Genomic DNA, 16070 nt, shown 5'->3' with positions numbered 1-16070 from the left:
TGTTTTGTTCTGAGTTCTTTTTCTTTTTCCTGTTTGTGATGTTAAGATTTCGTCGGTGGCTTGCTTGTGTGTTTGACTAAATAAACAATTTTTTTGTTCTCTTCTGCTTATATATTTTAATATTAAATGTTTCGATTTGGAATATAGTCAATCTCGTTATTACGGTTAATATTATACGTCTCCAAGTCTCCAAGTTGTTAAGAGGAAGGTCGATCTAAGACTACCACGATGATGGTTTGATTCCGAAATTAACAAAGTTAAGGATTTATTAAAAAATAAAAACTATTGAACATAAGGTTCATTCATTCCCTTAAACTTTTTAGAGCAGCTATTAACTTTTAGAACAATATTAAAAATTTAAACCAAAACGCAAAAATACTTTTAATTTTTTTAAAAAAGTTCAAGATATTATTTAGCGTTTATCACCATATCAGATACAAGGGTACGTTAAAAGCCTATTTACCTCGTAAAATCACCCTGCCATTCTTGTAAGCGTCACCTGTAATCCAATGCCTCCCTCCCGTCTTTCTGTTACCTGGGATTCCTCTGTTATGAGCCTCCCTCGTAAAATCACTTGTATCCGTTCTTGCATCTTTCTATTACTTGGGATTCCTCTGTTATGAGTAAGGCCTTAGAATACGTCCCGAAGAAAAGAAAGTAAGTCAGTAAAATTATACTTTTATATTTTTATATTTTTATGAAATTAACCTAACAAAAATTATTATTTTGTGGATGATTCATTCAATCTAAGCTCCTCATAACTTTAGGCTTTATTTATTACAAATATGTTTTTTTTGGTTGTTGTTGACATTGACATGTTGGATTTTTGTCTTTCCTTCCCACTATAATTATTATTATTATTATTATTATTATTTTGTTAATTAAATATATAAATAAGAAATCCCAAAAGGTATTTGATTGAGAATGAAGTGGTGGGCCATGGAGGAGAGAAAATGGAATTTGGGGGAAAAGCAAATATAAATTATATAAAAAACAGTATTTGTATTTATTAATTGACCATCTTAGACATCTTCTGTACTAAACGCTGCGTTTTGGTTGTTTGAACAGTAAGCATTCAACACCGGAAGAAATCCAACTCTAAGAGGGACAAAACAGTAACTTCCAGCCCAATATTATTATTATTATTCCTTTAATTTCTAAAATTTTCAAAAAGTGTTGTATAATATGGGCCTAATACAGGCTGTAGAACAAGCTAAAAAGGGCTGCCTTTTGTTTTTGTCTTTGCCATTTTTTCTAATTATTTTAATATTTTTATTTATTTATTTAATAAATAAGTAATTTCTGCCCTTGGGAAAGTGCTTTACATTAAAAAGCTGAAATGGAAATTGAAGAGAGAATAAATAAAGGCAGGCAGGCTATTCTCTACTTTAGTTTAGTAAAGGCAAGTGTAGCTGAAGAAAAACAAAACTTGGTCTCCAAACGATTCATCATACCATAGAATCAACTTTTAACTATAAAACCCGTTATAAAAGTAAGTACATAAACCAAACCAAACCAAACCAAACCACACGGGTATAATAAGTACATAAACCAAACCAAACCAAACCACACGGGTATAATAACCCGGATAATAAGTCCAAGTCCATGATTAGTACAAGAAGAGGTGATTCATTCGGAGATTGAATCAAATCCTCAACATCAAAACTCGGAGTCTTTTATCTCCTTTTTTGATGTTATCAATTCTGGTAGGACTCGTCGTAATGTTGTGCCTTTTCAAACTCTTCTAATGTCAATGACTCGACCATCTCTACAATTGTTGGAACTCAAAAATAAAACTCGACCATCTCCACAATTGTCAGAACTCAAAAATAAAAAGTTTTGTTTGACTAAAAGTCGACACTAACCTGCGTTTGGAGGCCTAAGTGTGGACGAGTGACAATATTCCTTGGCTACTAAGTTGGTTTTCCTTGGGTTTCTAACCTCAAAAAGTAAAGAAAAACGGCCTAAATGTTGGGTTTCCAAGCCAGTTTTCGCATTGTGATTCAAAATGCACCAGCTATAACTTGTACAGTTGCCACCATGTCCCACTTCCTTTGGGACCTTTTCAGGGCAATTATCACAAGACCTGATGCATTTTTTTCAGCTAAAGAAAGTGGTCAGAAAGGTGTTCCTATGGAATAGTAGTATGGCCAGGGTCTTACTACACCTACTACTTACTTACCACCACATGCTCGAACTAAATGGGGTGTTGGGTGCTGCCAATATTTCACCAACATTTCCACCACTATTTAATGCAAGGTCCACTTATGAACAAAAACTCAAAACTACACAAACAAAATCATTATTTCAGTATCAATGTCCGTAGATTTATGGCTGTCACCTTCTCAGTAAACAGCTACTGCCATTAGCCTATGGGAGATATGGAGAGTAGCAGCACAGACATTATGGCACATGATTCAGACACATAAACTATCAAGCCTTCTACTACAACTCTAGTTCTTGTTATTATTGCATCAAAATCTATATCATCAGTTCCCTATGGGAAAAGGGTGAACAGAAAACAAAAACTTACATGGATTCAAAGCTATCCATCATCATTTGAGTACAGGGTTTCCTCCTGCTCAAAAAGGCAAGAGCTAGTTCCAGAAAACAGAAACTCAAAAGTCAACATTCAGGAGAAAATCTACTTTGATATAAAGAAGCAATTCTTGATGACCGATTATACTTATGTTCATATAAACATAGGAACAATGAAACAAATTGATAATACACGACAGTGATCATCATCGCACAGACATCTGCATTCTGCAATAGAAACTTTTATTCCTTCATCAAGAGTGCATCCGTGACAACTCCTGCACCTAGGACAACATCAGCGTTAGTTCTAAAGTCGAGAGTTTCTTAAGTACAGTGAGAAATAAAAAGATAAAGAAAAGAACCAAAGAGCTTCAGATGCAAAGCTGAGAATCCATTTAATATGCCTCCTTGCTCACATGCATACTTAAATAGGTTTTATGCAAGATTTCAATTTGAATTCACGAGCACCTTTCCTTCCAAGCTTATGTATCAGGGAAAGGGTTTTCACATTGTTTAGGTAAACTTAAAGCTATTACAGAAGACAAACTTGTAATCACCACAACTTTTTTTAAATAATAAAGAGGGGAAATTTTGTGACAGTGAGGACTGCTGGGAAAAAATAAAAAATAAAAAAGCTATAATCCTCGATTAAGGAACCGCAAGAGAAGGAGGGCACTTGGAATTGAGTGGAGGAGCTTGCGTCACACGGTGAGTTTTCCAAAAAATTCCTATACCTAGAGAGCTCCGCTTGATTACCTAATGAAACTTCACGACTCCGATGTAGTTTTGAGGAGGCAACGTCATGGACTACAGAGACAACTGAAGAGAAGAAACACGCATGGGCAGGGCTCCTGCGTGAAGTAGAAGAAAGGGGGGGAACCGATCTGACTGAACTGGTTCCAGCCTGTTCACTTGAACCGGACACAACCAGTATAGTTGTATCAGGTCCAGTCGATTATTGGACCGCTTTTGGTCCAACCAAACTGGAAACCCTTATTTTGCCTGGTTTACATCATTTTAATTAGAATTTCACCTCGATTTCAATAGTTCTAATATTTTCCCTTAATGTAGAACCCAACTAAGAACTTTTGGGAAAATTTGGAAATTCTCAAAGACCCGAACCAAATTTGGGAAAGTATACAACAAGTAGCCACATGGATTATTTTTAAGCAATACTTGTAGGGGTCGATTAGGACAATGGACAAATTAATTAGAAAGCATGATGATAAACCTAATTGATCAAGTTGCAAATAGTTAAGCCTAGAAACTCGTTCGTAATCTAGTTTAGCGCAATTTTATGTTTAAAGCTTCCACTTGTACGTTGTGAACCCCTATTAGTCCTAACTTTATAAGGACTTCAGCATGTCTGGTATGTTTGTAAATTTGTTGATTGAGCATGTTGGACACCGTTATATATGCATGGTAGTACGTTATAGGGATTAGACACCCTGACTGGATATTATATTGGATAAATGCTATGTGCCCTAGAGAGCCTAGATGAGTCTATGCATGATCATGAGCAATTATTGCATTCCCTTAGTCCTAGAACTTACATTGGGTCCCACAGGTATTTTTGGGTGACCAGGCAAATCAAGTAGGGACGACTGAGACGCAACCCCTAATCGTAAACTTACCTAGCATGGTTAGAGTCTACTTGATACATAGAGGTTACTTATCACCCATAGAGGACGTTAGAAGTCATCGAGGGTATGGGTAAACCAAGTAGACAGTTCATATGGGTTTAGGTTACCTCATACACAAGAGACTTACCCATGAGCCCATTATAGGACAAGTTGACCCATGTGCCAATAGCAAAGGGTTAAGGATAGACTTTGAGAAACATAAACAAAAGGCTAAGTACATTCAAACCCTACATTATGGTCCAAGGGACATAGTTATACACCTTAGAGTAGGAGTATATAGAGTGTAGGTACGTATAAGCCTTATTGGGCCAGTACAGATAGTAAGTCATGACATTGGCTAATGCTAGTGTCAGAATATGAACACATAGTTTAAGAGACCATTGTAAAGATGAAGTCCAACGAGATCCTACAAGTAGGTTGCTTACTAAGTATTTTAATACTCATTACATATTATTCTATTTTTTTTCAGATAGAGTGTAGACCACTGTTGGCAGCAGGAGCATGCAGAGTCGTGCAGCTGCAGGGAGTCGATCAAGTCATCCTCCATCTTGCCATATTAATATTATTTTAAATGCGGCTTCTTGAAATTTGCACCAATTAGGAGACACCATGACTCATGAGCCATGGAGATCTTCTTTGCAAAATATTATCGCCTCCGTTTTATTTTCCTACACTACACATCCTCCCTCTACTTCCCAGATCTCAACCAGCCCTAGCTCACTCATGCCATGCTTCATGCCTCCGATTTTCCCTCCCTCTCAATGAGCATCCCACACCCCCAAATGCACAACTGTACCTCTCAGTTCTCCATCTCTCAGTCTCAGCCCTCTAATACAGCAACTCTTACTCTCTAAGTTTCAATTCTCTCATGCATTAGCCTTTATCTTAACTTCACCAACTCTTATTTAATTTATCAGTCATAACATCGCAAGCCATCATTGCCTTCACCGTTATTAGCCAGAGGAATTCCATCTCATTTTGGTTTAAATAACCAGAACGGAACCTACTAACCAGAAGGTTGAATAATTGGTTTAAATAAATTGCCTGAAGCTGTCATTTTACCCTGTGTGATGACTTATAGCCAGTTTTTGGTGCCAGGTTTGGACTCAACCTATTGTGCATCCCGGTTATTCCTACAAACTTAGAGATTTTTGTCGCAAATACATGAGGTAATAAGTCACTGCAGTTAGTTACCCAACCAACTAACAGCAGATTATCAACAACGGACTCAAATAGCATAGCATCACAATGGACGCATAAAATAGCGCTGAAGTACTACATCATGTTTTGTTGGAACAAGGAATAGAAGGGCTTTAGATGGTACAGATAAGAATTTTTTCCTAACTTAGGACCTCACGGAACCTGTGGCCTCGTTCATGGGGTAACTTTTCATGGATTCTTTGATATATGATTTCCTTCACCAGTTTGGGAGAGTGTGTTTTTTCTTATACCGCATTCATCGATAGAGTTTTGATTCCTATAAACATAAATACATACATACTGAACCACGAGCATCCAAATCAATAGCTTGCAATCACTACCTTCTACTATTTTTCAAAATGTCACAGTAAATGTACGGATGCCTGAAATAAAAAATCATACTAGATTTAAAATTTAACATTCTCCAAGTCCAAGAGATAGACTAACTACCCATCAAGAAAGAGGATTGCCCTAAAAATTCCAGACCCCGAGATTAACATTCCCAAAAACTGAAAAACAGTAATAAGAACGCATAAAAAAGTACCAGGGGATGCAGGTCAATAAAATTAACTATGCGAACCGGCGGGGACATTCTCCACGAGCTTCTTGTCCCTGCGTTCCATGGCAACGTCCCACATATCATTACCGATGTGTTTCGGCTGCACAAACGCAAACAACAGAAATCAAAATCCAAAAACTGATTACAGAGATCGATGATCGGAACTCAGAGAAAGGAGATCCGTCGAGCAAAGAAGAGGGGGAAAACGCTAAAATCAAAACCAGCACAAAGTTAATTACCCGGCCATTCGCGGCTTTGTGTATGTGATATTGAGCATTCCCCATTATACAAAGCATTCCGGCGATGATTCCCAGAGGAAGTGCCGCTTCCAGCCATCTCCATCCCATTTCTCTATCTGCTGTTGAAATCTCGGGGTTCCTCCGATGGCTACGAGCTCGACGATATATCTCGCAGAGCATGTGGGCCTTAGCTTGGGCTCGTATTCGACGCATTTCCAAGGTCCAATTATTTAGTGGGCCAGTCTTCGAAGACGGCCCATTAAAATTTTTAATTAATTAATTTAATGTTATTTTAGCGGTTGATTTTACACCGATGAATTACAAATTTAGTCTACCAACTTATATTATCATATCTATTGATGATCGAGACCAAATTCCCGACAATGAGCCCATATTGGGAGAATAACTTCTCATATGTGGTAACTTGATTCGAGGTACTATTACTCAACCCGAACCATAAAGGTTCAGTCGGTTGGGTTGGGTTAGGTTTTTTAGGGTTGAATTTTTGGAAAATTAAAAATTCAATTTAGTCGTATCCTCTCTAATACATTTTGGGACATTTTAGCCTTTGCAGGTATAGACACGATTTTAGTGAATGGTCATACACTCTCGTATTGACCCAATATGAAATGGTAAAGACCTACTTATCTAGCATGAAAGCATGTAAAATGGGTTTGAAACGGGCATACAACTATGGACAACATGTCCTAGACAAGCAAGACTGAGATATCTATCATGCGGCCATTGACAACACGGCTTAGACATGCATAACTGTGACATCCTCCCTCACTTAATTAGTTGACGTCCCTGTCAACCAACTCAGACATGCAAGACTATGACATTTGTCATGCTTTAGGCAAGTATGACCGGCGCGTAAAAAGTTTTTTTTTTTTTTTTTTTTTTTTTNTTAGGCAAGTATGACCGGCGCGTAAAATTTTTTTTTTTTTTTTTTTTTTTTTTTGGAAAAATAAGGTCACAATTCAACCCAATGCCTTCCATAATGCTTTGTGATTTGTAAATATTTGATATTTGAAATTTATGAGATTTTAATTATTAATGTTATATGTACAGTAGATAAATAGAATTTAAAAAACAATTCAACCATTCACCCGAACCAAGCTTGAAAATAAATGGTTATATTGTACCAACCCAACTCTCAAAAGAACTTAGTCTATCATACACATCCCTATCTATTATTTCGAGTGTTACTTCGTCGTTTGAAATTTGCATACAAATGCAAGATAGTGTAACAGTCTAAGTCAATCGCTAGCAGATATAGTTTGCTTTGGCCTGTTACGTATAGTCGTTAGCATCACTAATTTAAAACGCGTCTTCAAGAGAGGTTTCTATCTCATTAAAAGGAATGTCATGATACTCCCCTTGAGGGCCCTAACGTTCTCACTGGTGTCACAATCGCACTCTTGATGACAGTGGACTTGCAATTGTGGGCCACTCACTTTCCAACGACAAATGAGCTTAAGCTAATTCGTTCTTGCGTCGCCTACGGCGAAGCGACGTATGCTCGAGCCTTTGGTCTTGGTTTTAAGAGAAGATTTTAGAAAACGAGAGTAGAGAGAGATTTTTGGTAAAAAGATTTTTGAAAGAAACGTTATATAAGCAAATAAGAGAGAAATAACAACGGCTCACTGTACATTCTGAGACCTTTCATGTCTGACAAGCCTAGACATGATATTTCTGAAACTTCATATTTACTAGAAATACAAAAATAAAACACTAGAATATGAAAAGACAAAGGGTTGGCTTGTCATAGGCATGCGGTCATAGGCAACACGTCTTGGACGAGCATGACCATGCAACTGGCACACGCCTGTTGTCTGACTCTAATACCATTTATAACAGCTAAAGTCCACTACTAACAAATATTGTCCGCTTTGATTCGTTACTTATGGTTATCAGCCTTATGAGTTTAAATGCCATTCTACGGACTCTATTTATTTACAATCAGACCCTTTTACTTCACGATATTTGCAAAGAAGGTCCACTTTCATCTCAATTCACTCCCTTAACGAAACTTCATTATGGTGGACACGTGTCGTCCATGTAGAGAATTATAAGTGATAAATAATTATTTTATTACAACCGTAAATGAACAAATAAACAATGAAGGCCACAAATTATTTTTGAAACCACCGACTTATTTTATTTTATTTTATTTTATTTTTTTTAATACTTCTTCTTCGTTCTCTCTCTTCAATTTAAAAAATCAGATGTTTAAGCCTCTAATTAAGTAATAAAAAGTAAAAATATAATTTCTAAAAAATACCTGTATTTTTTTAATTAATTTAAATTTAAAAAGTCCTTAAAAAAACTATAAAATATGAAAGGAAATTTTAATTTAGTTAATTAACTAAAAATATAAATTATATAAAATTTAAAATTTATTATGATTTATTAAGATTAATTAACACTAAGATATCATAGTTTTCTCTCATTTTCTCACATTTTCTATATATTATTCGAATTAAATTGCATTATAATTAATAATATTGAACTACAAATAAATAAAATCAATTCAATATAAAATTGTAATAGATAAATAATCATATATTTATTTGATTTTTTTTTTGGAGGTAAATATTGTAGGCGCCTCCGTCTCTAGAGCTTCCCACATTTTTTTTCTTATTTTTTTAATTTTTAAATAATATAATTATAAATAAAAATTTGACAATTTATGTACATTTTCAAACCTAAATATAAAAAATCTTATGTTAAAAAATAGTTAGTTTTTTAAAGAACATTATTAGTTTTTATTTAAAAAATACCATTAATATCCTTCCGCTAAAAAATATATTTATCATTAGTACTAAATTAAAAAAAAAAAAATATATATATATATATATATTTATAAAAATTTAAAAATAACATTAATATTCTTTATAAAAAAAAAATTTACCGTCAATATTATAGACAAAAACTGTCTTTCGACCCCTCATAGATTATATCTAAACATTTTAATATTATTTCATAAGATTTTTTAAATGTGAATAATTGTAAAAATCTTTTAAAATTTTTTCTAGATTTGAAATGATGTTACGGTTACAGAAACTTTGAAATATATATACATACACCTACAAAAAGGACATAATCATGTCGCATTTCATTGTCATCTCGGTTTCCAACTATACGATTCATACATCGTGATGCCATTCTATGTCTTGAGACACATTGACCAAATAGGCTTGCTCGGACACATCAGTTGGGAACTGACCCATGTATTGATCGTCTCATTTGAACATCTCGAACATCCATCCATCCAAATTTTCTAGATCATCAGAGTCTCCCATGTCCATACTAACCATTTATGACATACGTTCCAGATAGTTGGTGCATAATCCAATCTCTGACACATGGACTAGGGTGCAATATCTGTACACCCGTGCCGTCTGGTACTGTTATTGAAAAAAACCATTTTTTAAAAGAAGATGTCTCAAACACTCGCCCACGCTATGACACACACATGTTTCACAAGGTAGCTCGCTTAGACCATAAGGTTCAAGGGTGATGGAGAGCTTGAAACATAGGACGACATCACGATGCATGGATCATGTTGTTGGGAACCGAGATGACAATGAGACATGATTGTGTCGTGTATATATACCAACTTATTTCATATTAATTTATTTCTTTCCTCACGGATATTCACATCCTTCGAACGCAAGCTCATAAGCTACAAACTCCCCATTAATCGTCTCGGTTGAATTTTATGTCCACTAAAATCCTAACGTGTCAAATTCTTATTTAAAAGTTTAATTTATAATTTAAAATTTTAAAAAATAAACTTATAATAAAATCATTATAACCACTTAACATATTTGCTTTTTTATTTGTTATTTTTAATTTAACCTAATTTCTTAAGCTTACTAAATTTGAATTTAGTTTCCATTATTTCAATCACAAAAAAAAAAAAAAAAAATAATAATAATAATAATAATAAAAATAAATAAATAAAGAAAAGGAAACGACGACCATTTACAATCATAGATTTTCCTCATTTCAGCTTCCGTATACTTACAGGCGTCCACCCTTTTACTCCTTACCTCTGCCTCCGCCTCCCTCGTCGGAACTGTTCTTATCCACCGTCTTCTCCGGCGACATCGCCGTCTCAATCTTCCGACATCCCTCTTCCATTTCCCAATCCCCCGATTCTCTGAACATCCATTTCTGCTCACAGTTCAATAGCCAAAGGCCATGTCCGGTATGTACGGTACCAACTTCTCCCCTGCAAGAACTGCTTCGCCTCACATCAGGACTACTCCTGATGGAGACAGGTACCACCTCCGATAATCCACTTCCGAGAATTTTCCTTCTGTTTAATTTAACGTTTCTAGAGTTTGCTCAGCTTTAACAAGCTGAAATCACTAATTGAATAATCAATCCACCTTTGGTTCTTTGTTTTTTAATCTTTAGTCAGTACTTGTCGGAGCTACTAGCGGAGCATCAGAAGTTCGGCCCCTTCATGCAAGTTCTTCCGATCTGTAGCCGACTTTTGAATCAAGGTAGTGCTCTTCTCTGAATTTTTGGTGTTCCTGAATTTATTTCAGTGCTTAATTGTTGCGGCGGTGTTTATGTGTATGTCTAGATCGGTGAAGCTGGTGAACTTCTCCTTTTCCTCTTTAGTATCATTAGCGATTGCTCTCTTTGCCCTCGGGGTTGACTGTTGAATTGTGCATATGTTAGTCTTGGATAATCTCTTTCACTTTCTTGAATCTGGTTTTGTGGAATTCTGTTCTTTTGGGTGCTGGAAAAATCTTAGCTACTCTTGTTGGGTGCTTAATTCTTCTAGTTCATGATGTTCTACATGTTATCCATTCAGTTAGATTTTTCTTCTTAAGTTTTGGAGAGTTATGTATTCTTTATACTAATATCTTGTACAAAAATCTCTTCTGATGTATCACTGTCATGAACTAATATACCATTGAAAGACCAAAAGCCTCGTGCATACATTAAGCTTCGAAGAGCGATATTCAAGCTTTTTGTGTTATAAGAATTGAAGGTTTAAGTCATTAAGTTTGGTTTAGAATGTTATTAGATATTTATTAGTTCTTGTTATGTCAATACGGGAGTATATGATTGTTCACTACAATCATGTCTACATTTGTTAAAGCTAAAATACCTCAAAATATATTATAGGAAATGTGTCTAGTTGTTAATTCTTCCTACCCATATTATACGCTATCAACGATTTCCAAACACTTTCTAAAATTTTCTCTATATAACCTTTTTCTAATTTTTTTTTATGAGAAATGAGACTAGATGACCCAAGTTCTAGTGGGCTGACTCTCGAGGGTGAGAATAAGTGATGCACAATTACATTGTGAGTCCTGACCTTTCATTTAACATTTTAACGATTTTTCTACTCTAAAAGTAATTTTGAATTATTTACAAAAACGTGTAATTTTGAAAAAAATAAAGATTATTTTTGAAATAGGGAGTAATTATTTATAATTTGAAAATATTGTAAAGAATGAAACAAGTGGACTTCGTCTTCAAATCTTAGCTGTATCATGAAGTGGTGGTTCCATTTGGACCCAATATTTAATCTATTCATCAGTAGCGGAGGTTTGAATTCATCCAAATTGGTGATGCGGCAATCTCATGCTGACAATCTGTTCTTTTTTGGTCATTCACTATACCTTAGTCTTTGACACAAGAACTGAAGGCTGGATGTTGAATGTGGAAAAGCTTTTCAAGTGAAGGTTCATCATTTAAGGCCCTGAAATATGTAGTAGTTTTAGAAATCAATGTGCGAATAAAAAAAATGGTGCTCGTATTAGTACTTGTGTAAGAGCTTCCTCGATCAGGATCTATTCTTTAGGTTGTACCTCTTGCATTTTTGAGTTCTAAGTCTAGTGCTGTTCGAACTTACGGAGTTGTCCTTGGATTCTTTGGCGTTTGATAGTCACGTAATGCTCCAAGGCTCAAGTTTCGACCTCCATTTAAATTGCCATATTGGGTGTTGATGAACTTCATCCTGCTCTGAGCAGCATAGTATTTATTTGCACTTCCTAATTGATCTTGTTATAGAGTTCGGTTTTGTTTATAAGTATTATTCTCTGTACTTAATGCGCAAATATATTTCTATATCTTCCTTTTGGTATGTTTCTGCTTTTCAATTCTGTCGGTAACTTCTAACTGCAAGCTCTTTAAATGCAGAAATATTGCGGGTTTCTGGAATGATGTCCAACCAGGGTTTCTGCGACCTCGATAGGCTTCAGCATAGAAGTCCTAGTCCAATGGCTTCTTCAAACCTTATATCTAATGTTAGTACCACAGGTTTGAGTGGCTGGAATGGTCTTCCTCAGGAGGTAATTACTATTTTAGCATCAAAACTCCATTGGTAACTCCTGATACCTGTTGATCTCATCATTTTGAGTACAATTTTAGTATGTTTTGATATATAGGCTAATATGCCATCATTGTTACTCGATAGTTTGAAGGTAACATTGTAATTCTCCCTCTAAAGTAGGCTCGTAGCTTGAGGGATTGGGGCTGCAATAAATGTTGCAGTATGCCATTATTTATAGCTAATTACAAAAGTTTGTTTGTCATTTTATTTAATATGAATTTTGGGAATATATGCAGTGAGAGAAGGAGCGGACTTGAATTTGTCTTTAACTCGGTATTTGTTCTTGAGTTGAACACGTCTCATGAAATTGATAGTTTCTTTTCCATTTGTTAATCTTCTTATTTTTGTGTGTTTGTTCGTTCGTTCGTTCTCAATAAGATTGTAATAATTCTAATTAATTTGCTTATGAAAGAACTAGATCTACCAGGGAATACAAAAAAAAAAAAAAAAAAAAAAAAAAAAAAAAAACCAAACCAGCCAACAAAAAGAAAAGATACCTGGAGAAATTACAAAAAGTGGAACTTGCCTATTGTAACGACCCAAGCCCACCGCTAGCAAATGTTGTCCTCTTTGGGCTTTCCCTTTCAGGCTCCCCTCAAGGTTTTTAAACCGCGTCTGCTATGGAGAGATTTCCACACCCTTATAAAGGATGCTTCATTCTCTTCTCCAACTGATGTGGGATCTCGCTTATAGCTTTGAGTACTTTTCTAGCATGTAAACTTCCAATCTTGAAAATCTCACTCCAATGACTTAAAAAATAAAAGAAGTGTGAGAGGATTTCTTTGGCTCCATGTTTAGGCTTGTGATAATGAATATATTTTATTATTTTTTTACTTTCTCGTTTGAGTGGCCAAAAAATTCTTCGCCATTCTTGAGGATTGCCTTGCACGGGTTACGCTTATTGGTTCTCCACTTTAAAACTCAACTGAAAGCATTATCTATAAGACAAAAGAAGAAGAAGAAAAAAGAAAAAAAGAATTAGTAACAAATCTGGATAATCCCAATGTTTCTAACAAAAATTGGCCTCTTGATGTAACATTATTCGAAGTTATTACAAGAACTATTGAAGAATGTTTCAACAATATATAGATGGTATTATGATAATGTTTTTCCAGGCTACTTTTTTCTGTTGCAGTTCTTTCATCTTCATTTTGGACCCCATGATTGATTATTTGATCGTTGCATACTGATATCTCCTGCACTCCCAGTCCTCATATCCTGTTATATTCATACAGAATTCTTTCTATGTTAATTAGTCTTCAGGATGGTTTTGTTTTAAAAAAGTTGTATTAATATGGTAGAACCTTTTGAAAAATACAGCAGAGATTAAGTAGAGCCACCGGAATGACAATGGACTGGCAAAGTGCACCTGCGAGTCCTAGTTCGCTCACCGTGAAGAGAATTCTACGTTTGGAAATACCTGTGGATACTTACCCCAATGTAAGTTCTGTCGAATTTCAAATGTCTTTTTATTTGCTGGTCATACGCTAGCCGGTCTGTACGACCTGTACGTACGCAAACCCATATATTAATACTTGAAGTTTCTGCTCTTTGTGGATGTCAGTTCAATTTTGTAGGGCGACTTTTGGGTCCTCGGGGCAATTCCTTGAAACGTGTGGAAGTTACCACAGGTTGTCGTGTATACATTCGAGGGAAAGGGTCGGTAAAGGATCCAGACAAGGTACTATAAGGGTATCTCTAATTTGGAATCAATGTATCACATGATGGATCTCTCAAGAATCAAGACTATTGTAGAGATATTTTGCTTCTCTCATTGGATTGTTATCATTCTGTTGAGCATTAGTATTGGTTATAAATTGTATTCGTACTTAATTTGTTTTAACTTTTACATTGTCTAGGAAGAGAAGTTACGGGGACGACCTGGCTACGAGCACTTGAACGAACCACTGCACATCTTGATTGAGGCAGATTTACCAGCCAATATTGTTGATATAAGGCTCAGACAGGCACAAGAAATTATTGAAGAACTGCTCAAACCCGTGGTATATTTTTTTACCTTGGATACTTTTTTCGAGCAATTTTGGCTGGCCAAAGTCACTCTTTTCTTCATGCTCGAAAGTACATCCCACTAAAATCATCATTTTGTGGAAGAAATTTATAAGCATACACCTTTATATTTATTTTACTCAAAGCCTTGTTCTATTAATATTAGTAAAACATACCGGTTTAATTGCAACTCATTTACTTGTTTATGAAACTAAAGTTGCTTTCAAGAACCTTTCTTGAATCAATGGGCCAAGTTATCATTCTTACCCATGTTAATCATCAACCCCTCATGGATTTTTTGCATTCCTCATCCTTTGACACAATCGATTCAGATTTTTCTTTTTTCTTTTCCCCGAACACGCTGTGTTCTAACAGACTTCTGATTCTTCTGGCATATGAATCATCAACTTGCAGGATGAGAGCCAAGATTACATAAAAAGGCAGCAGCTACGTGAACTCGCTATGCTAAATTCAAGTTTCAGAGAAGACAGTCCAGGACCTGGTGGTAGCGTCTCTCCATTCAACTCAAGCGGAATGAAACGTGCCAAAACAGGTCGTTAAGTGCTCATATCCTTTCTTACCTTAAAGAATTTCTACCCCAGTCCAGAATTCAGTCACTTGTATAACTCGATGTGAATCTGACCGACCGTGTGACGTAGCTAGGAGTAAGGGGAGGCTAACTTCAGTTCCAGGTGAGCCTTCTCTCTGTGTTCGTTTAATATTCTTGACAAAGAGACTGGAATTAGTAAAAAAAAAAAGAGAGTGAAAAGGAAAAAACAGTAGGGGATGGATTATATGTTGAGTGTAGGTTTGATAGGTCAGTTTTTCCAACAAAGTTAATATATTCATTGGATTTATTCTTGTGTTAGGGACTGCTGAGGAGTGTGTAGTTTTACATTATTAATGCAAAAACATTAGGAAGTGATGAATGTAATATTGTTTGATATTTCTTAGGTGTTGTAATGTAAGCAATGTCAGTGTCAATTATATTTTTGGAATGATATGTGAAAGAACAGTGCAAAAACTCAATCAATGTGCTGCTCAGTTTGTGTTTGCTATCAAGTTTCAGAATATGATTCTCCTCTCTTTTTTTCCATTTGCTGAAGAAGTTGTGAACATATGCCTCGACTTTTCCGACATGTACTGTTTCGTTGTTCTCGATGTACTTTTTGCTATGTTTTTGGACCATTAAGAGTGTAGGTGGGTCGGTTTGGATTGACTTTTGAATAGGTTTGGATTGACTTTTGAATAATGTTGTGATTGAATTGAGACTTCTATTCAAGGAAAGTGAACAATCAACTGAGTGGATGAAGTTTGATGGATAAACTCACAAAGGTAGCATAAATAGGCATTGATCTGTCTCGAGGTTTGAATTGTGGAGATATGTTTACTGTCACTTGTTAGCTCTATCGGCCCCGTGCTTAGTTGTTTTGGATGCATTTTTTCGCTATTTTTTCTTTTTTTTTGGATGATTTGGAGTGTACGTGGGTTGGTTTGGATTGACTTTTAAACAAAAT

At 35.5% G+C, this 16070-nt stretch overlaps 1 protein-coding gene across 3 annotated transcripts; it reads left to right on the top strand.

The window, feature by feature from the left end:
- Nucleotides 1-10173: 10173 nt before the first annotated feature.
- On the top strand, nt 10174-15615 carry LOC111478291 (KH domain-containing protein At2g38610-like). 3 transcript variants are annotated; one of them, XR_002717428.1, is made up of 8 exons: nt 10174-10468; nt 10608-10696; nt 12354-12505; nt 13867-13986; nt 14111-14227; nt 14406-14549; nt 14968-15245; nt 15423-15615. XR_002717428.1 is itself a non-coding variant. In XM_023122485.1 (7 exons), exons 1-7 carry the CDS (start codon nt 10389-10391, stop codon nt 15112-15114), a joined length of 846 nt encoding a protein of 281 aa, XP_022978253.1. In that variant the 5' UTR covers nt 10174-10388; the 3' UTR covers nt 15115-15613. The 3 variants fall into 3 exon arrangements, 2 of the variants coding, with proteins under 2 accessions (XP_022978253.1, XP_022978251.1); XM_023122485.1 differs by having other exon boundaries at nt 13870-13986; nt 14968-15613; XM_023122483.1 differs by having other exon boundaries at nt 14968-15613.
- Nucleotides 15616-16070: the final 455 nt, after the last annotated feature.

The sequence above is a fragment of the Cucurbita maxima genome, unplaced genomic scaffold (genome assembly GCF_002738345.1).
Source record: "Cucurbita maxima cultivar Rimu unplaced genomic scaffold, Cmax_1.0 Cma_Scf00004, whole genome shotgun sequence".
NCBI lineage: Eukaryota > Viridiplantae > Streptophyta > Magnoliopsida > Cucurbitales > Cucurbitaceae > Cucurbita > Cucurbita maxima.
This window is presented reverse-complemented; position numbering and strand designations above follow the sequence as displayed.